Here is a 24,258-nt window from a genome sequence, read left to right as displayed (position 1 = left end):
TTTTTAAGACAAAGAAGTGGAATATTCAGCAATGGCGAAGTAATCACCAGTTCTCAACCCCATCTAGCAGCATTTCACATGCGGAAGACAAAACGTAAGGCAGAAATATCCACAAAAAAGCAACAACTGAAGTCACCTGCAGTAAAGACCAGCAAAGGATCACAAAGGAGGAAACCCAACGCTTAGTGGCGTCCATGACTTTCAGACGTCAGGTAGTGATTGCCTGCTAAGGATTCTCTGCAAACTATTAAAAATAAACATTTTATTTATTAAAGTACATTTGTCCAGTTACTTTTGAGCCTCTGAAATGAGAAGACTTTATAGAAAAATGCTTGTAATTCCTAAACATTTCACAGGATATTTTTATTCAACTCCTTTAATTAAACCTAAAAGTCTACACTTCAATTGCCTCTCAGTTGTTTCATTTTAAATAAAAAAAAAATTAAATAAAAAAAATATAGTGACCTGCAGAAGCCAAATTACAATCATAAAGGTTTGGTCACTGTTGAAATATTTCTGGACCTAAATACAGGTGCATCTGAATAAATTAGAATATCATCAAAAAGTTAATTTATTTCAGTAATTCAATACAAAAGGGTAAAATATATTATATAGAGTCATTACACACAGAGTGATTTATTTCAAGTGTTTATTTCTGTTAATGACTTTTGGGTTTTCATTGGATTTAAGCAATAATCATCAACATTATCTCAGAAAATTAGGCCCTTAGTCTGGTTCAGTAGGTTATAAAATCATGGAGAAAATTGCTCACAAAAGTGACTCCGGCCTTATTCAGATACTCCTAATGTGGAGAGCTTATCAGATTTTTAGAGAAATAAATATTTTGTCTAATCTGCACAGCTGGGATCACCATTCCTAAAGTAGAGTTGTCAATGGAATTAACAGGCTTAATAGCTACAAAAAAAGACAGATTTTTCAGCAGAATCGGAGATTGTTTTATATAATTAAGGAAGACATTAGCTATAATCTACACAAATAAATCGCATCTGCGTCCATTTTTAACTGTTTTGCCAGATTACCTTCTGGTCAACAATGTGTGCATAGGGTGCACCTATAGTATTATTAATATTATAGAGTTTAGTCAAGATGAGAGTTCATGTATGCTGGGGACAATATCGGATGGCTATGCAGTATGTTGGCAGGATTGGCCTAGTGTGTAATGTGAAAAAGCGTGTCCCAACTCCACCCTCAATAGTTGATGTAGTAAAAAAGACACATCAGGCATGTTGCATTTCAACATTCTCAACCTATACTGCTGATATGATAGATGTGTCTGGCAGTTGCATTCCCCTCCTACCACTTTAAAGACATGGACACTAAGGGGCCCTTTGCACACTACGACATCGCAAGCCGATGCTGCGATGCCGAGCGCGATAGCCCCCGCCCCCGTCGCAGCTGCGATATCTTGTGATAGCAGCCGTAGCGAATATTATCGCTATGGCAGCTTCACATGCACTTACCTGCCCTGCGACGTCGCTCTGGCCGGCGACCCGCCTCTTTCCTAAGGGGGCGGGTCGTGTGGCGTCACAGTGACGTCACACGGCAGGCGGCCAATAGAAGCGGAGGGGCGGAGATGAGCGGGACATAAACATCCCGCCCACCTCTTTCCTTCCGCATTGCAGACGGGACGCAGGTAGGAGATGTTCCTCGCTCCTGCGACTTCATACACAGCGATGTGTGCTGCCGCAGGAACGAGGAACAAAATCTTACCGTCGCTGCAGCCAAAATAATGAAAATGACCGACACTACACCGATCATACGATACCGACGCTTTTGCACTCGGTAATCGTAGTTAAAACGATTTACACACTACGATGTCGAGAGCGATGCCGGATGTGCGTCACTTTCGATTTGACCCCACCGACATCGCACCTGCGATGTCGTAGTGTGCAAAGGGCCCCTTAGCCTAGCAATTGTTTATGTACATCTAAAAATACACATCTGCAGTTTTTTCTCACTATCAGACATGAGATCAGAATAAACCTTTCCCGTTTTAGGTCAATAAGTAACAAAATGTTTATATTTGCCAAATGCCAGAATAATGAGAGAGAGAGAATGTTTTAAGGCATTTTTATTACTTTATGCAAGGCAAAACTTTACATACTTTTCATTAGTATTTGGTACCATTCATTGCCCTTTAACTGTATTACTTGGGTCAAACGTTTTGGATCACCTTTCATAGGCTTCTCACAATTTTTGGTATGAATTTGGGCCCATTCCTTCTGACAGAACTAGTGTAACTGAGCCATGTGTGTAGGTCTCCTTGTTCGCAGCGGTATTTTCAGCTTTTCCCATAACTTTTCAATAGGATTGAGATCAGGGCTTTGTGATGGCCACTCCAAAACATTAACTTTGTTATCCTTAAGTCACTTTGTAACAGGTTTGGCAGTATGCTTCGGGTCATTGTCCATTTGGAAGACCCATTTCCGCTCGAGCTTTAAGTTCCTGGCTGATGTATTGACATATTGCTTCAGGATTGAGACATAATTTTCTTTCCTCATGATGCCATCTATTTTGTGAAGTGCACCAGTCCCTCCTGCAGCAAAACAACCCCACAACATGATGCTGCCACCCCATGTGTCACGGTTTGGATGGTGTTCTTGGGCTGCAAAGCTTCTCCCTTCTTCTCCCTTCTCCCATCTTGTTTGAATTTGCGTATAATTATTTGTACAGATGAATGAGCCACCTTCAAGTATCTAAAAATTGCACCCATGGATGAACCAGACTTGTCCACAATTCTCTTCCTGAGATTTTGGCTGATTTCTTTTGACTTTTCCATGATGCTACACAAAGAAGCAGTGTGTTTCAGGTGTGCATTAAAATACATCCACAGGTGTAATTCACTCAGATGTTGCAAATAAACCTATCAGCAGCTTCCAAAGATATGACCTGATCATATGGGCTGTCCCATATTGTTTAAAGGGATAGTACTCTTAATGTATGTAAAGTTTTGATTTTGCAGAAAGTAATAAAAATGCCTTAAAACATTCTCTCTCTCTCTCTCTCTCTCTCTCTCTCTCTCTCTCCTCTTATGTGGACATCTTAACACTTTTGCACCAAGAAACCTCTCTAGGTTCGTGGTTTGTGAATGGTCGGGGGTAGATGGTCATTTGGATAATGAGTTGGTGGGTGATTGCTGGTCTGTTAGCTATGCTCCTTTCTTTAACAGTTCTTCCTTTTTCTTGATTTCCATCAATGTTCTTTCAATGTTTCCAGTGGGTTGTTCGGTCAAAGTGGTGGAACCTGCCATTTATTATGAATTTACATTAGGCAGTAATATAAACCTGGCTGTAATACAGTGGTATTTATACCAAGCACAGCATGGCTCCTGTTTATACCACCGAAGTGACTCTTCGCTTGCGCTCTTCGATTGCGCTTAATGGCAGCGGTTACAAGAAGAAGTAAACAGATTGTGAAAGGATTGTATTGAGAGAGTTCATGACAGCCAGGCCAGCTTAACCGTCTGGAAGCCTGGATTTCCATGTTTTATGTACTTTGGCACAATCTACTATCCACCACTTTGATTTGTCAATCGCGAGGTCACGTCTTCACATGTACATTCATCTCTCCATTGAACAAATGAACCATTCTTAGCAAATCTAATATATATTTTATTTATGTTCCTGCAGAAATAGTTCCCAGAGATCTTCGGATGAAAGAGAAGTTTCTAAAGCATTTAACAGGTATGGTGTTTGACTGCTACAAGGAATGAGAGGGTATAATGGCTTAGTAAGACTATGTTCACAAGTTGCGTTTTTTTCTGCATCCAAAACCTACTCTCTTGGCAGTAAAAAAAAGTAGGTTTTGCTGCTTTTTTGATTTTTTTTGTTGCATTTTTTAGCTGTTTAATTAAAAAACGTTCCAAAAAATGAAGCTAAAAATGCAATGTATGAACATAGCCTAATATATGACTTGGCCTGGTTTACCAAAAACGACAGCCACCTTTTTAACGATTCACCAGATTTGTTAATAGAGGTAGCAGAACTTTTATCACATAATAACCTCAATAATGTGCTTATACCATTTGAAGGAGCACTAAATCTAAAGCTTACTAGTCTAAAGGCCCCCAGTACACCTTAGACTAAAGCTGGGGTCACACATAGCGACGCAGCAGCGATCACGACGGGCGACCTGACCTTATCAGGATCGCTGCTGCGTCGTTAAATGGTCGCTGGTGAGCTGTCAAACAGGCAGATCTCACCAGCGACCAGTGACCAGTCCCCAGCCAGCAGCGACGCGTGGAAGCGCTTGGTAACTAAGATAAATATTGGGTAACCAAGGAAAGCACTTCTCTTGGTTACCCGATATTTACCTTAGTTACTAGCGTCCACCGCTCTCACCCTGCCAGTGCCGGCTCCCTGCTCCCTGCTCTCCTAGCCAGAGTATACATCGGGTTAATTACACGATGTGTACTCCAGCTACGTGTGCAGGCAGCAGGGAGCCGACACTGGCAGCGTGAGAGCGGTGGACGCTAGTAACTAATGTAAATATCGGGTAACCAAGGAAAGGGCTTCCCTTGGTTACCCGATATTTACCTTGGTTCAGCTTACCGCAGGCTGCCAGAAGCCGTCTCCGTGCTCCCTGCTCGCTTCTGTTCGTCGCTCTCTCGCTGTCACACACAGCGATGTGTGCTTCACAGCGGGAGAGCGACGAGCAAAAAATGAAGCAGGACATTCAACAACGAGCGGCAACCTCACAGCAGGGGCCAGCTCGTTGCTGGATGTCACACACAGCGATAGCGACGGTGACTTAGCAACGACGTTGTTGTCGCCGTCGCTGTGTGTGACACCACCTTAACATTAGCCGAACCCGACAATATGAATGGGTTTCAGCAACAGTTTAATCTGTAAGGGAGTCCCCTACAGATGATTGCCAGGGAGGAAAAGACCTGGCATGTTCAGTTTCAGACCGGTAATCCTTTTCTTCACTAAGAGATCAGCCACCATATGGTAGCCACTCTGTCGTAAAGAACTCAGGAGCACTCAGTAGCGCGAGCACTACAGTGTATGGGAGAGTTTGGTAAAATAATGGGCTGCTCTAATGTTCAGCTTAAGGCCCCGTCACACACACAGATAAATCTTTGGCAGATCTGTGGTTGCAGTGAAATCATGGACATATTGTTCCATTTGTACACAGCCACAAACCTGGCACTGATTGTCCACAATTTCACTGCAACCACAGATCTGCCACAGATTTATCTCTGCGTGTGACAGGGCCTTTACAGCCATCTCAAGTTTCATTAGTTAGAATTATTTTAGATTTGTTGAAAGAATTCACAGATATGGACAGAAGTGGTTCTGAAAGTTTTTAGAACTGGAAAAAGCTGATGTAGAGTAGTAATAATGATGGCAACCTTTTTATTTTTGGTGAGTGAGTCACCATCCTTAAGTAACTGCTTAGATGGTACTTCTCATAACTTGGCTACTAAAGAGAGCCTGATTGCCAGCAGATGGTCAAGAAGACATTTCTCATTTGATAGGAAATTGGGAAATTGATCTATGCCATTTAAAAAAGAATTTTACCTCCAATATACACTGAATAAAAATATAAATGCAACACGTTCGTTTTTGCTCCCATTTTTCATGAGCTGAACTCAAAGATCTTGGACTTTTTATATGAACACAAAAGGCCTTTTTCTCTCAAATCTTGTTCACAAATTTGTCTAAATCTGTTTCTGAACACTTCTCCTTTGCCGAGATAATCCATCCACCTCACAGGTGTGGCATATCAAAATGCTGATTGAACAGCATGATTATTGCATAGGTGTGCCTAAAGCGGGCTTTACACGCTACGATATATCTAACGAGATGTCGGCGGGGTCACGTCGTAAGTGACGCACATCCGGCATCGTTAGTGATATCGTAGCGTGTGACAGCTATGAACGAGCAGAAATACTCACCTTCTTGTTCATCATTGACACGTCGCTCATTTTCAAAAAATCGAACGTCCGGTTGTTCAATGTTCCTGAGGCAGCACACATCGCTCCGTGTGACACCCCGGGAACGATGAACACAGCTTACCTGCGTCCTGCCGGCAATGCTGATGGAAAGAGGTGGGCGGGATGTTTACGTCCAGCTCATCTCCGCACCTCCGCTTCTATTGGCCGGCCGCTGTGTGACGTCGCTGTGACGCCGAACGTCCCTCCCCCTTCAGGAAGTGGATGTTTGCCGCCCACAGCGAGGTCGTTTGGAAGGTAAGTACGTGTGACGGGGGGTTACAACATTGTGTGACACGGGCAAGAAATTGTTCTAGTCTGGCACATGGTAGAAATGTTCTCTTCATGGATCAATTCCAATTTTCACTGTACAGGGTAGATGGCAGATGGTAAATGGTGGTGACACCAGATACGGACTGGGTTTCTGACCCCCACTGACCCCTGAATAGTGTAAAACTGAACATTTTATGGTGGCCTTTTAGTATGGCCAGCCTAAGGCACACCTGTGCAATAATCATGCTGCCAAATAAGCATCCTGATATTGCACACCTGTGAGGTGGATGAATTATCTCTACAAAGATGTGCTCACTAAAACAGATTTATATATATTTGTGAACAATATTTGAGGGGGAAAAAGGCCTTTTATTTACATAGAAGAAGTCTCAGATCTTTGAGCTCAGCTCATGAAAAATGCTATAACAAAAATGTTAAAATGTTGCGTTTACAGTTTTGTTCAGTATACCTTGCATAAGTCATTAGCACAGGCGATTATAAGGAAAGTTGTAACGTATCTTATCAAAGAAAGCAGCTTTTTTTCCACACTTATTAGACATTTCTTTCCCTCCCCCCTCAGCTCTGTAATAAGTGTTTTAGCTCAATCAGAGGTTGGTTCAGATCAGCTCACCTCTCCTCTGCTGTATATTTTCCTCCATGTTGCTCTGTGTGAGTTAAAAAGTGAATGGAGAGCAGGCATTCCCTGCAATGAGCTGTGCGGTCTAGGGAAGAAATCATTGCAGCTCTCCTCTGCCTAGCCACAAGTAGATTTGGGAATTACAGAGAGAGCATGGACAGGAGAAAACTGGTGAGAATGAAGGATATACAGTAAATCACATAATAACCTGAATGGTGTTATTCCTCATACACAGGAAACCTTATTCAAGAAAGGTACTTGAAGGCACAATTACCCTTTAATTATGGTTTTTGCCCTTGTGTCTACCGATTGGAGTTTCATAAGTAAATAAGGTTGATCTTCATGGACAACGTTTTCAATGTGTTAACTGTGACTTTAAACATAAATGACCCTTCATTTATACACGAGTGATTCGCAGTGAAAGTGCACCAATCAGCATAATTTTCCTATATAACCTAAAGCCAGTGCTGAACTGGCACTATCATGCTGATTCTATACATACCTTCAGTTGTCAGCTAGGATGTATATGTTTTGAAACATAAGCAAGTAAAGTTTGTAAAATGAAGTTTTTTGATTGGCAGTAGTTGCCGAGCAGCTGATAGCTGGGGTGGGTATTCATAGTGATTCCTGCCCCCTCCCTGTCTATCCACTATCTATTTTTTATGCTACTTCCATTATAGAAAATTGTGGCTATAAATCATGGTGGCTAAAAGGACCTGTGCTGATGTCATACCCATGTGTGCAGAAGGGGCGGGACATCAGCTAACAGAAAAATAATGTTGCTTCCTGATATCAGCTATGTTGACTGAGGCTCTGCCCCTTCTGGTCACATGGGTATGACATCAGAATAGGTCCTTTTAGCCACCCTGATTTAGCCACAACCATTAGTAAAACACTTCTAAAATGGAATTGGCATACATAATAAATAGAGGGAGGAACAACAGGCAGGGGGGCGGTAATCACTATCAAACCCCACCCCAGCTGTTAGTTGCTGCAGCTGCTGCCATTCAAAGAGCCGCTCATTTTACAAACTTTACTTGCTTGTGTTTCAAACCCTCTACACCCTAGCTGACAATTAAAGGTATGTATAGAATCAGCATGATACAGTTAGGTCCAGAAATATTTGGACAGTGACACAATTTTCGCGAGTTGGGCTCTGCATGCCACCACAGTGGATTTGAAATGAAATCTCTACAACAGAATTCAAGTGCAGATTGTAACGTTTAATTTGAAGGTTTGAACAAAAATATCTGATAGAAATTGTAGGAATTGTACACATTTCTTTACAAACACTCCACATTTTAGGAGGTCAAAAGTAATTGGACAAATAAACCAAACCCAAACAAAATATTTTTATTTTCAATATTTTGTTGCAAATCCTTTGGAGGCAATCACTGCCTTAAGTCTGGAACCCATGGACATCACCAAACGCTGGGTTTCCTCCTTCTTAATGCTTTGCCAGGCCTTTACAGCCGCAGCCTTCAGGTCTTGCTTGTTTGTGGGTCTTTCCGTCTTAAGTCTGGATTTGAGCAAGTGAAATGCATGCTCAATTGGGTTAAGATCTGGTGATTGACTTGGCCATTGCAGAATGTTCCACTTTTTTGCACTCATGAACTCCTGGGTAGCTTTGGCTGTATGCTTGGGGTCATTGTCCATCTGTACTATGAAGCGCCGTCCGATCAACTTTGCGGCATTTGGCTGAATCTGGGCTGAAAGTATATCCCGGTACACTTCAGAATTCATCCGGCTACTCTTGTCTGCTGTTATGTCATCAATAAACACAAGTGACCCAGTGCCATTGAAAGCCATGCATGCCCATGCCATCACGTTGCCTCCACCATGTTTTACAGAGGATGTGGTGTGCCTTGGATCATGTGCCGTTCCCTTTCTTCTCCAAACTTTTTTCTTCCCATCATTCTGGTACAGGTTGATCTTTGTCTCATCTGTCCATAGAATACTTTTCCAGAACTGAGCTGGCTTCATGAGGTGTTTTTCAGCAAATTTAACTCTGGCCTGTCTATTTTTGGAATTGATGAATGGTTTGCATCTAGATGTGAACCCTTTGTATTTACTTTCATGGAGTCTTCTCTTTACTGTTGACTTAGAGACAGATACACCTACTTCACTGAGAGTGTTCTGGACTTCAGTTGATGTTGTGAACGGGTTCTTCTTCACCAAAGAAAGTATGCGGCGATCATCCACCACTGTTGTCATCCGTGGACGCCCAGGCCTTTTTGAGTTCCCAAGCTCACCAGTCAATTCCATTTTTCTCAGAATGTACCCGACTGTTGATTTTGCTACTCCAAGCATGTCTGCTATCTCTCTGATGGATTTTTTCTTTTTTTTCAGCCTCAGGATGTTCTGCTTCACCTCAATTGAGAGTTCCTTAGACCGCATGTTGTCTGGTCACAGCAACAGCTTCCAAATGCAAAACCACACACCTGTAATCAACCCCAGACCTTTTAACTACTTCATTGATTACAGGTTAACGAGGGAGATGCCTTCAGAGTTAATTGCAGCCCTTAGAGTCCCTTGTCCAATTACTTTTGGTCCCTTGAAAAAGAGAAGGCTATGCATTACAGAGCTATGATTCCTAAACCCTTTCTCCGATTTGGATGTGAAAACTCTCATATTGCAGCTGGGAGTGTGCACTTTCAGCCCATATTATATATATAATTGTATTTCTGAACATGTTTTTGTAAACAGCTAAAATAACAAAACTTGTGTCACTGTCCAAATATTTCTGGACCTAACTGTAGTGCCAATACAGCACTGGCTTTAGGCTATATAGGAAAATCCTGGTGACTGATGCGCTTTAAATATTGTGACTTAAAGCATTGCTCCAAACAAAGGGTCACTGCATAAAATATCGTGAGCTGACAATATCATTTTATATTTTAATTTAATTATTTTTTGGTTCTTTTAAGATAAACTTACATTTTTTTGCAGTTCAATCTCTTCTGTTGTATTCTAGGGCGACTGTCTTTTACAAGCCCAAACTGCAATAAACACTTTAGAAGACTCTACAATAGCACAAGGGACTGCACCATTCCCGAACGTAAGTAAGATCTAATGAAAATGCACAGGATGTAAATATGGAATACTGCTGTCTAAAAATTACAGTCTAATATAGAACAAACAATGTAGTCCTGCGCACAGTTTATTTACTTCATTCACTCACTTGTAAGCTGCATTTCAATTAATAATTATTGATGAGAGATCCTGAATAGTGATGAGCGAGTATGCTTGTTACTACTCGGTACTCGCACGAGTATCACTGTACTCGGGCTACTCGGCGGGTACCGAGTAATTTCGCGATACTCGTGCTTTACTCGTGGTCTTCATTTCTGCATGTTGGCGCTCTTTTGAGAGCCAGCCCTCATGCAGGGATTGGCTGGCAGACCACTGCAATGCCACAGCCCTGTTAGTTGTGGAATTGCAGTGATTGGCCGGCCTGCACAGCGTGACCGAGCCTTTATACCGGCCGGCGCGCTGTGCTCTGTACACAGCCATCTCATATTCCCTGCTTTCCACGCCCACAGGCGCCTATGATTGGTTGCAGTGAGACACGCCCCCACGCTGAGTGACAGGTGTCACACTGCACCCAATCACAGCAGCCGGTGGGCGTGTCTATACTGTGCAGTAAAATAAATAAATAAATAATTAAAAAAACCGGCGTGCGGTCACCCCAATTTTAATACCAGCCAGATAAAGCCATACGGCTGAAGGCTGGTATTCTCAGGATGGGGAGCGCCACGTTATGGGGAGCCCCCCACCCTAACAATAACAGTCAGCAGCCGCCCAGAATTGCCGCATACATTATATGCGACAGTTCTGGGACTGTACCCGGCTCTTCCCGATTTACCCTGGTGCGTTGGCAAATCGGGGTAATAAGGAGTTATTGGCAGCCCATAGCTGCCAATAAGTCCTAGATTAATCATGTCAGGCGTCTATGAGACACCCTCCATGATTAATCTGTAAATTACAGTAAATAAACACACACACACCCGAAAAATCCTTTATTAGAAATAAAAAACAATAACAAAGTCCCTCATCACCAATTTATTACCCACAACAAAACCCTCCATGTCCGGTGTAATCCACGGTCCTCCAGCGTCGCGTCCAGCTCTGCTGCATGGAAGTGACAGGAGCTGCAGAATACACCGCTGCTCCGGTCACCTCCACGCAGCTAATGAGGTGAGTATAGCGATCAGCTGAGCTGTCACTGAGGTTACCTGGATCCAGCGGTGGCCGCGGGTAACCTCAGTGACAGCAGCTGATCACGCTACTCACTGCCGCTCCGGTCAGCTTCACACAGCAACTGAGGTGAGAAGCGCGATCAGCTGCTGTCAGTCAGGTAACTCCCGGCCACCGCTGGATCCAGCGGTGGCCGCGATTAACCTCAGTGACAGCAGCTGATCGCGCTTCTCACCTCAGTTGGTGCATGGAGCTGACCGGAGCGGCAGTGAGTAGCGCGATCAGCTGCTGTCACTGAGGTTACCCGCGGCCACCGCTGCATCCAGGTAACCTCAGTGACAGCTCAGCTGATCGCTATACTCACCTCATTAGCTGCGTGGAGGTGACCGGAGCGGCGGTGTATTCTGCAGCTCCTGTCACTTCCATGCAGCAGAGCTGGACGCGACGCTGGAGGACCGTGGATTACACCGGACATGGAGGGTTTGTCGGGGTTAATAAATTGGTAATGAGGGACTTTGTTATTGTTTTTTATTTCTAATAAAGGATTTTTCGTGTGTGTGTGTTTTTTAACTGTAATTTACAGATTAATCATGGAGGGTGTCTCATAGACGCCTGACATGATTAATCTAGGACTTATTGGCAGCTATGGGCTGCCAATAACTCCTTATTACCCCGATTTGCCAACGCACCAGGGTAAATCGGGAAGAGCCGGGTACAGCCCCAGAACTGTCGCATATAATGTATGCGGCAATTCTGGGCGGCTGTTGACTGATATTGTTAGGGTGGGGGGCTCCCCATAACGTGGCGCTCCCCATCCTGAGAATACCAGCCTTCAGCCGTATGGCTTTATCTGGCTGGTATTAAAATTGGGGGGGACCGCACGCCGTTTTTTTTAATTATTTAATTATTTATTTCACTGCACAGTATACACACACACACCGGCTGCTGTGATTGGGTGCAGTGTGACACCTGTCACTCAGAGTGGGGGCGTGTCTCACTGCAACCAATCATAAGCGCCGAAAAGCAGGAAAGCAGAGAATACGAGATTGATTAATGAGCGGCCGGCTTTTTCAAAAGAAGAAAAGCCGCAGGAGCAGTGTGAATGCCGTGCAGTGCCGCAGCAGTGATCGGCGAACGGTGAGTAAGAGAGAGGGGGGAGAATGACCGACAGACTGTGAGAGGGGGACAGACAAGACAGAGAGAGACCGACAGAGCGAGACCGACCGACGGGAGATAGAATGAAAAAAAAAATGACCGACATCGCTTGTAAAAAGCACAAAACGTGCGTTTTGGACATCGGAGTGCCACACAATGTTTATGTAAAATCTTTCATGTATTAATCTCAAAAAGTAACATACACCAGCTCTATCTCACTATTGGGTATGTGCCCTTAACATTTCCGCCATGAAAAATCATTTTGGAATCATTTTGCAAGGTTTTCTGGTGAGTCCGTAAAAATGGCGTAAAACGCGGACAAAATTGTTCACAGCTGTGACTTTTGAGTGATAAATGCTTCAAGGGGTCTTCCCCATGCTGTTGCCATGTCATTTGAGCACTCTTCTGAGACTTTTGTGACATTTTTAGGGTTTCTACATGCTGCCGGGGGGTCATTTCACAAAAATACTCGGGTCTCCCATAGGATAACATTGGGCTCGTTGCTCGGGCCGAGTACACGAGTATCTTGGGATGCTCGGCCCGAGCCTCGAGCACCCGAGCTTTTTAGTACTCGCTCATCACTAATCCTGAACTGTAAAGTTCGGGGTTCATACCAAATATCTTGTGTCTGGTGCTAAACCCTGAACACGGACTTTTTGTTATATATCAGGTTACTGTTCGGTTTTGGCATCTAAATAAAGCTTGCTGAAAAGCTTCAGAGCAGCCAATCAGCAAGCTTTTCAAGTTTGGCACTTCTGGCCCCAACACAGCCATGTCAAGTAGTGGCATGGCTGTCATTGGCCGATGCACCACTATGAAAAAGAAATGATTTGGGTTCATGCTCTATGTTTGAAAACCAGCGTGGGTAAAGCAGCAGCTACAGGCTGCAACCCCCAGCGGTCTTCTTTACTGTGGCTGGTTATCAAAAATACAGGGGATCCCATAATTTAAAAAAACGATGTAGGGTCCCCCACATTTTTCATAACCATCCACGGTAAAGCTCACAACTGGGGACAGGTTTTATCAGGGTGGGAAGGGCCATGGTTATTGATTCCTCTCAGCCTAAAAATACTAGCCCACAGCTGCCCCTGAAGTGGCGCATCCATAAGATGCACCAATTCTAGCTCTTTACCTGGCTCATGCTGATTGCCCTGGTGCGGGGACAATCAGAGTAATATATGGGGTTCATGACAGCTGTAATTAGTCAAGAATCATAGCAGCTATCAAGCCCTAGGTTATTAATGGAGAGGGGTCTATGAGACCCCCCCTCCCCCATTACTAACCCTGTAAGTCAAAGGAAATAAAGACACAGAAAAATCCTTTATTAGAAATAAAACCCACACTCTCACACATTTATTAACCCCAAAAACACCCTTGCAAGTCTGATGTAATCCACACGACATCCCACGATGATCCCGGTGCTGCTACATCCAGAAGCTGCAATGATGAAAAACACGACCACTCACTGTAGTTTGGGACACTTTGACGCCGGCAGCAGGGAGCCCCAGGCTGTGATAAGCAGTGACGTCAGTGAATTCACCAGAGGTCACAGCCAGGTTTCGCCAGTGAACCCGCTGCCAAATTGCTGGATTGTGGGACACGGTGCCACAGGAGTCTGACAATCTGGCAGTCAGGTCACTGGAGGTCACACTGGCTTCTCCCTGATACCCTCAATGGAAGTTTAACCCGCTAATGGACTACTGTGTGGCCGTGTCTTGCAATCCGACAGTCCAGAAATCCAGCAGTGGGTTCAGAAGAGTTCACTGAGGAAAGCGAATAGCCCCTATTTGAACTCCATTGAACTGACTGTCGCATTGTCGGAATGTGAGAGACTTCGCAACAGCAATCCGACAATCTAGCAGTCAGGTCACCAGAGGTCACACTGGCGGCTCTCCATTGCCGTCATTGAAAGTTCAACTCGCTGATGGATTGCCGGACTGCTGTGTGGCCGTGTCCCGCAATCTGACAGTCCAGAAATCCGGCAGTGGGTTCAACTGAGTGCACTGAAGGCAGCTATGTGAAATCCGTTGACGTGACTGCTGGATTGCCAGACTGCTGTGTCACTGTGTCCTGCATTCCGACAGTCCGGCAGTCAAGTCATCAGAGTTCACACTTGGAGCCTCCCCTGCTGCCATCAGTAAACGTAGTTGAACCGACTGCCAGATTGCCATATTGTGGGATATGGCGGCAAAGCAGTCCAGCAATGCAGCAGAGTGAACTTCTGCTGGATTGCCGGACAGCTGTGCCACCACATCAGGCAGTCCGGCAACTGGTTCAACTGAGTTCATTGACTGCAGCAGGGAAGCCCTGGGCTATGAACTCTGGTGAACTAAGTGACATCACTGCTTATCACAGCCGAGGGCTCCCAGCTGCTGTCAGAGTCTCTGTGAGTTTTCACATTTTCCATCACCACAGACTCTGGATGTAGCAGGGCTGGGATCATCGTGGAACGTTGTGTGGATTATGTGTGTGTGTTTGTTATTTCAAATAAAGTATTTTTCTGTGTATTTATTTTCTTTGTCTTACATGGGAATGTCTCATAGACCTCTCCCCATTAGTAATCTCGGGCTTGATGACAGCTGTGATTTTTGACAAATCACAGCTGTTATTAACCCCATATATTACCCCGATTGTTACCATACCAGGGGAATCTGAATGAGCTGGGTAAAGTGCCAGAATTGGTGCATCTTATGGATGTGCCACCTCAGGGGTGGCTGCAGGCTAGTATTTTTAGGCTGGGAGGGGCCAATATCCATGGCTCTTCCCACCCTGATACTACCATCCCCCACCTGTCAGCATTACCATGGTTGGTTGACAAAAATGGGGGGGACCCTACGCCATTTTTTTAAATGATCGGATCTCCTCTATTTTTCATAACTAGCCAAAATATCCACAGGTCCACTCATCACTATCAATAATACTCAATATTTATTAACAAATAAAACAGTAAATAAAAACACTTTTTGGCTCCAGCAATAAGATGTTGTCATGCAGCAGGAAGAGAATGATTAAGATCCTGGGCAGACATATAGCATCTTCACACTGCAGGAACAGATCAAAATAGAGATAGATAGATAGATAGATAGATAGATAGATAGAATGACAGGAAATTATGAATGCTTGTGAGTTATGTGGACGGAATTAGCCAGATAATAAAATAAAGCCCTTTACTTCAGCAATGATACAAGTGTAAAGAGGCGATCTGAGAAGGGAGTGAAGAGGGAGGTATACTTTGAGTCAGTAGGCTTGGAAAAATAGTAACCCGCAGATCCTACAAGTGTGTATAGGTGCCAGCTGAAAAAACATAGCAAATACAAAATGGCTACAGCTGCACACTAAATGCCATCAATGTATAAGGGAACTCTGGTACTGCATTACTGCTATATGAAAAAATGAGATTTTTAGTTTATGAATTGGCCAATGCATGTAAGCCCGGAACCAACAGCAAGGTAAATCTCAATATTCCGGGTACCTAGTGAGTTTCTTTCTGACTGAGCAGTCCGCCCTATAAACCAGGCTGTGTTCATAATCCTTATACCAGGAGTCCTAGCTGCCCAGACATGGAGGTTAGTCCAGATAGTGGCATTTCAAGTTAGATTTTATATTCTAGCTGCCCAGACAAGGATGTTTTTAACCTAGATAGTGGAATTTTGGTTAAGTACCCGGAATATTGAGATTTACCTTGCCGTTGGTTTCCGGGCTTACATGCATTGGCCAATTCATAAACTAAAAATCTTATTTTTTCATATAGCAGTAATGCAGTACCAGAGTTCCCTTATACATTGATGGCATTTAGTGTGCAGCTGTAGCCATTTTGTATTTGGAAAAATAGTAGACTTGACCAAAATGATCATATTACATGGTCAATAATGAGAAGTACATGTTTGGCAATTAAGAAGGAGGGGTCTGTAGTACAAATACATTAAAAGGATAGATTTCACATAAGTGAACATATGGATATAAGAAAGTGAATTATGTCTTGCAGTTATTATTCAGCTGATTTTTATAGGTGCAAACTCAGATGTCCATGGTCACCCTATATTCTAGCTGTTTAAAGGAGCCCCCCTTTAAGACAATTTATACCAACTGCCTAGTATGCTGATTGCATTCTCCACATAATAAGCTCTGTAGTACTATAAACAAATAATAAAAGTTCATTATTAAACAAAAGTTCCCATCATGTGAAACCTTCCTTTAGATGGAATTTGAATTCTATTTTGGGCATTAACTCACAGGGCCTAATGATGGGATGTTATGCATTCACTATGCGGACATTTAAGCATCGTCTCCATAGTACAAACTACAGGATTGTATATATTAACTCCATGAATAAATCCCAAAGGAATATAATACAACCTGAATCAATTACACTCTACTAAATAGTGTAGATCATTTTTTGCCTGCATAAAGTATTACTTCCTATTAAACACAATTAGGTTTATTTATTTTTTGGGTGAGGAATTTGATTATTTGCAAGATTCTTTAGGTTTGAGCAAGTCCGTTCTAATATTGGTCTTTTCATATGCTAAATAGTTGCAAGTCAAATTTATATATGAGATAGCCAAAATGATTGTCTATAAAATGAAGGTTGGCTCACGCTCAAAGCTGTAGTTCAGGTTTGAGAAACCTCTGGCCTACAGGATTACTTTTTCTGTCGCCTCCGGGCACATTCCTGGGGACTGCAGTGCTTGTGCAGCAGCTGCGGTCTTGCCAGCTACCAGCCCTTTAAATCCCAATGTGTGATGTGAGGACGCACATATAGAATTCACTAGTGAACGCTGCGTGTGCATACCATTAGGTCCTTACGCTGGCCTGTGCCAGCTTGCTCAGGACTTATTTTGGGTGCGGGGTAGGCGCTAGATGCGCTCTAGTGCCACAGAAGAAGAGGTTCGGCAGCTTTACTTGCCTCCCTGCTTTACACATGCTTCCAGGTGCTGTGTGACTCCTCCCCCCAGTACTGTGAGCCCTCCACCAAGTGCAGTTCCCCCCAGCGCTGTGTACCCCCTAGTACTGTGTGCCACCCCTCATTGCTGTGTGACCCCCTCAGTGGTGTGTGCCACCTCCCAGTGCTGGAAGTGCCCTCCAGTGCTATTTGTGCCCCCAGTGATGTCTGTGCCCCAGCCCCTCCTTCGATGTCTATGCCCCAGCCCCTCCTATGATGTATATACACGCAGCGTCTCCTGTAATGCTGTAATGTATGTCCACCAGTCTATCCTGTGATGTATGTGCCCCTAGCCCCTTCTGCAATGTATATGCTCCAGCCTCTCCTGTGATGTATATGCCCCAGCCTCTCCTGTGATGTATATGCCCCAGCCTCTCCTGTGATGTATATGCCCCAGCCTCTCCTGTGATGTATATGCCTCCAGCCTCTCCTTTGAAGTATATGCCCCTCAGCCCCTCTTGTAATGTAAATGCCCCCAGCCTCTCTGGTGATGTATATGTCCCCAGGCCCTCCTGTGATGTATATGCCCCCAGGCCCTCCTGTGATGTATGTGTCCCCAGCGTCTCCTTTGTGATATATATGATTTACCAATCTTACTATCACAAAGAGTTGACTGCACTCCAGACCGAGACAAACCTGGAAAAGCAGATGTGAGAAGCAACATGATCAATATCACCTAACAACACAGCCGCACTAAAGAGAAGCAGCTTCAGGAATCACAGTAGAGGTAAGTTAATGAATTGTTTGACCAAATATAGCAGGGTAATTTTCAAGTTGATAATTTTGTGTGGCCGCCAAAGGTTGTTAGAAATTTACAAATGGCCCCCAATAGAAAAAAGGTTCCCCACCCATGCTGTAGTGGATGGTAAAATATAGAACCTGAAAGTCAAAAGTTTAAAACCCTGTTGCTTATCAGTGTAATTAATATAAATGGGTATCATTATCATATAGTGCTTCCTTGATCAGTTGTTTAGCAGTTCTGCTATTGAGAGCGGCTTACTACTTATGTAATCTCAGCCTCAGAAATGCTTTATGATAGCCTCATCCCTGGGTTAATTTAGTCAAATATTTTCCATAATTTTGCTTGCAGCCATAGGAAAAGTCCATTGATATGACAATATACTCTGCCAATCAGATTGTAAACTAAATTATATTAATACATAGTATATAAACAACTGAATCAAGAACAGGAAACACCACAAATTTAAATATCTGTAAGGGATATATTGGGAGGTGTGATGGTTAGTGTCTTTAAATAAGAGGCAACAGGCTTGAACAGAGGCAAATGTTTAGAATACATTAAAGAGCTAACACTGACAACAATGTGCTTGATGTAGTTTGCTAGCAAACACTTCAGCAGCTCTTCCTTCATTGTCTTTTTTTCTGTTATACAATGTACAGTACACATCCACAGTGCTGGTCATGACCCTTTCTCGTGATCAACTCTCTTGCCCTACAGTACGTCTTGTCTGGTAGCTTGCATGATCTTGCAATATACTCACTTAATTATTACATCACAGTCCCAGACAATCTTTAACCATCTCTAAAGTGGTAATTCTCCTCAAACTCATGCCCATTCTACAAAGCCTCCTCATTTCAGCAGTTGAAAAGTAATTGGACAAGTTTACTTTACCATAAATAAAATGTTAATTTTTAGTACTTCTAAGAGAATCCTTTACAAGCAATGGCTGCCTGAGGTCTAGAAGCCATCGATGTCACCAAACACTGTGTTACCTTCTTTGTGATGTTTTGCCGGACCTTTAATGCAGCTGACTTCAGTTGTTGGAACCAGTCACAAGGTTTTCGCTATATAAAGTATGGGAAGCATCTTTAAACCCTATTTTACAGCATACTAGAATGTTGTATGTATGTCCCCAATTCTGTATGCAACTCACAAAAAAGGGCAATTATACTCACAGACGGCGCAGTCCAGTCCTATGGACGTTTCTGGTCTTCTTGTTCCAATGTCTCCTCTCTTTGTTCAATCATCGTCCCCCTTTCCCTGCTTCGTGTGGATGCATTACAGCCTGTCAAGAGTTTTGCCACCATGTTGTGGTATTTTACTAAATTTGTTCATAAGAATGCTTAACCAAATTCGAGAAAAAAGTAAAAGTTGGCACAAAATGAGGCTCAATGCTTCGGCATGTATTATAGTCCTCACCACTCTGCCTCTTCTGATCTAATACATACTCACCTTGCCCCGTGGAAAGAAAAACATATTGGTTTCAACAAAGTATGAAAAATAACAATGCATTACTTCCCATAACTAAAGTACTTAACCTTTCAAACAATTTAATAGAAGTTTGTTTGATGAGATTAAGGCTCATTATTAATTTTATACACGATTAACCTGAAGTTGGCTCCTGTTTTAGCTAAGTAATGGAGGCTTATCTTCATATCTAGACGTTAGAAAAGTCATATGGATCACGTAAGAGTCCTATATATTGGTTAGCGTCTTGTTATGCATATACGTACACGATGCCAGGAAACAAGTCCGGACTGCATCCTAGCCTTAGGTGTTATTCTTTCTTTCTCTATTAAAACTATTACTTTATTGTCTTATTTTGTGCTTGTTATGTTATCTGACGCCTATTGCATAGGTGTTAAGTTACCACCCAGATTTAAAGTACGCCAATCATAACACAAAAAGTCATGCTCACACCTTAGGCCCCCTTCACACATCAGTGAAAAACACACGTTATTCACTGACGTGATAAAGGTGCATTTTGTCCCTCTGTGTGCCATGATTTTGACACATGTGTGATCTCCATGTGCTATTCATGATAATCCACGGAGATCAGGCACTTATACTCACCTGTCCATGCCGCTGCTCTCCATGGTGCTGAACTCTCCTGGATGCTGTCTCCCCTCTGCAGTTACTTCTGGGTCAGCTGTGCAGTGAATATGCATGAGCATAATTAGCCAGCCTGGAAACAGGAGACAGCAGTGGCTTAAGACAGCATCGCTGGAGACGAATGAGTATAAAAAGCTTTTTATTTCAATTATACTTGATTTTTATGGTACGTGTGGTCCATGAGACATCAGTAATGCCGGAGAAAAATGGACTTCTCTCCATGCGGAACACACGGACATGCGTGTGCACCACATGGAAACACGTCAGTGAGAAATCACTGATGTGTGCGTAGACCCATTAAGTTTAATGGGTCTGCGTATGTCCATAATTCTGGTACGTGTAAAAACTGAAACATACATACCAGAATCACTGATGTGTGAAGGGGGCCTTAGAAAGCTCTACATGTGCTAATTTTTTGGTGGCAAGTAGAAGTGTTGGGTCTTATGGGGTTTTGTGCAGTGTGTAAACAGGCCTTTATTACACATTACACATTACTCATTTTTGTTTTTAAAGATATAAAAAGTTTTAGGGCATTTTGAGCTAAACTTAATTTTTTACATTAGGGTTTCATTAAAAATGTTGAAGTATTTGGCTTATCTAGCCCCAAAATATCACAGTCCATAGCAGGTAATGTAGGTTACAAATGTGTAGTAAAATACTTACTGATCACAGTCTTCTACTGTTTCCTGTTTTAATGTTTTCATCTTGTGAGCGCTGCTCTGACTGCCTAGAAGTCACTGCCAACCGTTACTTTCTAATATAAGTTTGTAGCACCCAGGGATGTGGGGTACTCGGTTCCGGGCAGTGTCTCTATTGGGAATGTCATGGTGGTGGCTATAACTCGGTTCCGTGCCCTGGGCCCTTTTTGTAATGGGGATACTTATAGGGGAGAATATGATAATGTTCACTTGTGATACCACTTGTGGTGTAGCGGCTAAGTGAAGGGAGCCGCCGCTGAAGAATGTCTCTACTGGGGATGATGGTAAGTGGCAGCTCGTATGGTAGTCCCTCCGCAAGTAGGGAGTTGCCCCAGAGGGTGTATGGTGCAGTGGGCGTCGGAAGAAGGTAGTCTACACAGATGTTCAGTGCAACTGGTTTACTCACTTTCTGCAGATGTTAACTGGTTGCCCGAGGCCAGCTGGTTTCGCCTCCAGGTCCCCTTTGTCCCAGTGCCAGTCTGGTTCTCTGGTCCCTTTTCCCCTGCACCTGTCTCTGGTAAGTGGGTCCCCGTGGTATAGAACAACTGGGGGTTCCCGTTCTGTGATTTGTACACTTCTGTCCGCCTGGCGGTAGCGTGAACCCTGTGGGGTTGGAGTCTCTGGTCCTGTCCCCGGTTCTCCCTGTGCTACTGAGTCTTCGGATTCCTTAGGGTCAGCAAGATCCTTGATGGTCCCCTCGCTGTGCAGATGTTAACAGGTCGGCTTGAAGCTCTTTCCTGTCCTAGGGTCCTGTACCCCAACGGTGCGTAGTTCCGAGAGTACTCCACTGTACTCCACCGGCAACCACTTCTCCTGGTTACCAGGTCACCATCAACCCGAGCCAGGACGTCACTTCACTTCCACCTTCACACTCCTGCGGTCTGACACTTTCAACAGTTACACACGTTCTGTCTCCTGTCTTCCCGACTACTCTCCACAGTCTGCCCCTCCCACCTGGTCAACTAGTAACTGGAGTAGCTCCACCTCTAGGCGGCCATCCATTGGTCCCACCCTAGCTGGGTACTATTGTATGAGGGATTGTTGGGGAAAACTGGCATTATCAGGGGTTTTTGGTGTTACTGGCACTGGGGTTCTGGGTCTCTAAGGGGGTAGGCCCTGCATCCTTGTGGGGATGCAGAACCTTGTAGCACCCTGATGGTCTCAGGGGTGCTACAAGATTATAAGAGCTTTGTTCTGAGTCTCATAGACTTACATCAAGAATTGACTTTTGGTCTGCACAGCAATCACTGGAGTGATCCGGTTATTCACAACTGCGGTCACATGGTCTAGAAGAGAAGTGGAGCAGCGCTGGAAATGGCAGAAGACAGCAACCTGTATTTTGCCACACACACAGAACATATATTACTGATACTAAAGCCCCATTTACACGCAACGACATAGCTAACGAAATGTCGTTGGGGGTCACGGAATTCGTGATGCACATCCGGGCCTCGTTAGCGACGTCGTTGCGTGTAACACCTACAAGCGAGTGTTAACGATCAAAAATACTCACCTAATCGTTGATTGTTGACACGTCGTTAATTTTCATAATATCGTTGTTTGTTGTGGACGCAGGTTGTTCGTCGTTCCTGAGGCAGCACACATCGTTACGTGTGACACCCCAGGCATGACGAACAACACCGAACCTGCGCCCTCTGGCAACAAGGTGGGCGTGTCGTTCCTTCGGCTGCTCTCCGCCCCTCCGGTTTTATTGGTCGCCTGCCGTGTGACGTCGCTGTGACGCCGCACAAACTGCCCCCCCCTGAGAAAAGAGGCAGTTTGCCATCCCCAGCGACGTCGCTAGGCAGGTAAGTATGTGTGACGGGGACTAACGATATTGTGCACCACGGGCAGCGATTTGCCCGTGATGCACAAACGACAGGGGCGGGTGCGATCGGCAGCGACATCACTAGCGATGTTGCTGTGTGTAAAGCAGCCTTTAAAGTAAAGTAAAGTAAAAAAATACCGAAGTAGTCTTTTAAAGGAAAGCTATCTTGTCTCAAAAGGCAATTACTTAACATTATGGGGTTAATTTGTAGGTTACATAGTTACATAGGTTGAAAAAAGACCTAGGTCCATCTAGTTCAACCTTCCTCCACCAATTCTACATTTTGTCACTAAATCATTTATAACCGACAAGGTTGTATTTACTGAGAAAATCATCCAGCCCTTTTTTAAAAGCTGTTATAGTATCAGCCATTACAACCTCTTGTGGTAGGGCATTCCACAGTCTGACTGCTCTAACTGTAAAGAACCCTTTCCTATTTAGCTGCCGGAATCGCTTTTATTCCTCTCGCAGTGAGTGCCCCCTGGTCCTTAGTATTGTCTTTGGAAGGAATAAGTCATGTGTCAGTCCTTTATATTGACCACACATGTATTTATACATATAAATTAGATCTCCTCTGAGACTTCGTTTTTCTAAGCTAAACAAATGCAACTTTTTCAACCTCTCACCATATGTGAGGTCTCCATTCTTTGTAATAATCTAGTTACCCCCGTTGAACTGACTCTAACTTCTAAATTTCCTTTTTAAAATGTGGAGCCCACAACTGGATACCATATTCAGGATGTGGCCTTACAAGTGATTTATAGAGGGGTAACAATACATTGGGATCACTGGGATCTAATATCTCTTTTTATACACCCCAAAATATGTTTGCTTTTGCAGCTGCTGCCTGACATTGAGTGCTGCTGTTCAGATTATTTGTAATGAGAATACCCAAGTCCTTCTCCTGTTCTGTAGTCCCGAGTTTATTTCCATTTAATGTATACGCAGTTATAGGATTACTCCGTCCTAGGTGCATTACTCCACATTTATCAACATTAAATCTCATTTGCCAAGTGTCTGCCCATTCCGACATCTTATCCAGATCGTTTTGTAATATTGTACTATCAAGGTCCATTTTTAATATCCTACATAGTTTGGTGTCATCAGCAAAGACTGACACTTTACTATGAATCCCATCCACAAGGTAATTAATAAATAGATTAAAAGAATCGGTCCTAGCACAGATCCCTGCGGCCCCTACTGCTGACTTTAGCCCATTTAGAGAATCTACCATTTATGACTACTCTTTGTTTCCTATCTTTTAGCCAATTCCTTACCCATGCGCACATAGTTTCCCCTAGTCCCTACTCTGGAGCTTCACTAGAAGACTATTATGTGGTACAATATCAAATGCCGCAATAGCAATGGGGTCGCCATACTGAAAGCCTGACTATGGGGCGGAAAGGACATGGACTCAATAGCATAGTGATAAAAAGTCTTCCTTGCCTCCCCCAAAGCACCAAAGGGTGCAGTATTAAAGTAAAAAAATGTGGCACACAAACACAAGGCTTTTATGTATGCACAAACCAATGCACATAGCAAAATAATATTGCATAATACAAAGATTTAGTTTTGTATAAAGCATGTAGTGCATGATTTCAATTACCACCATGTAATGCTTAATTTCCCCTGTGGAGGTGCTGCAGTGTAATCAAACACTTGCTGTCAGGTTCTATAACAGATAACACTGTTACAGATATGCATGCATCCAGCAAACA

General features: G+C 43.6%; 1 protein-coding gene across 3 annotated transcripts in view; it reads left to right on the top strand.

Moving 5' to 3' along the window:
• ALKAL2 (ALK and LTK ligand 2) overlaps nt 1–24,258 on the top strand; it is a 138,203-nt gene that overhangs the window by 69,276 nt on the left and 44,669 nt on the right. For all 3 annotated transcript variants that reach the window (XM_075341059.1, XM_075341057.1, XM_075341056.1), the window contains 2 exons: nt 3,651–3,704; nt 9,841–9,924. In XM_075341059.1, coding sequence (XP_075197174.1) covers nt 3,651–3,704; nt 9,841–9,924 — 138 coding nt within the window. The remainder of the gene's footprint in view (nt 1–3,650; nt 3,705–9,840; nt 9,925–24,258) is intronic.

This window comes from Anomaloglossus baeobatrachus, chromosome 3 (genome assembly GCF_048569485.1).
Source record: "Anomaloglossus baeobatrachus isolate aAnoBae1 chromosome 3, aAnoBae1.hap1, whole genome shotgun sequence".
NCBI lineage: Eukaryota > Metazoa > Chordata > Amphibia > Anura > Aromobatidae > Anomaloglossus > Anomaloglossus baeobatrachus.
Note: the sequence above shows the minus strand (reverse complement) of the source record. Positions and strands in the feature narration are given on the sequence as shown.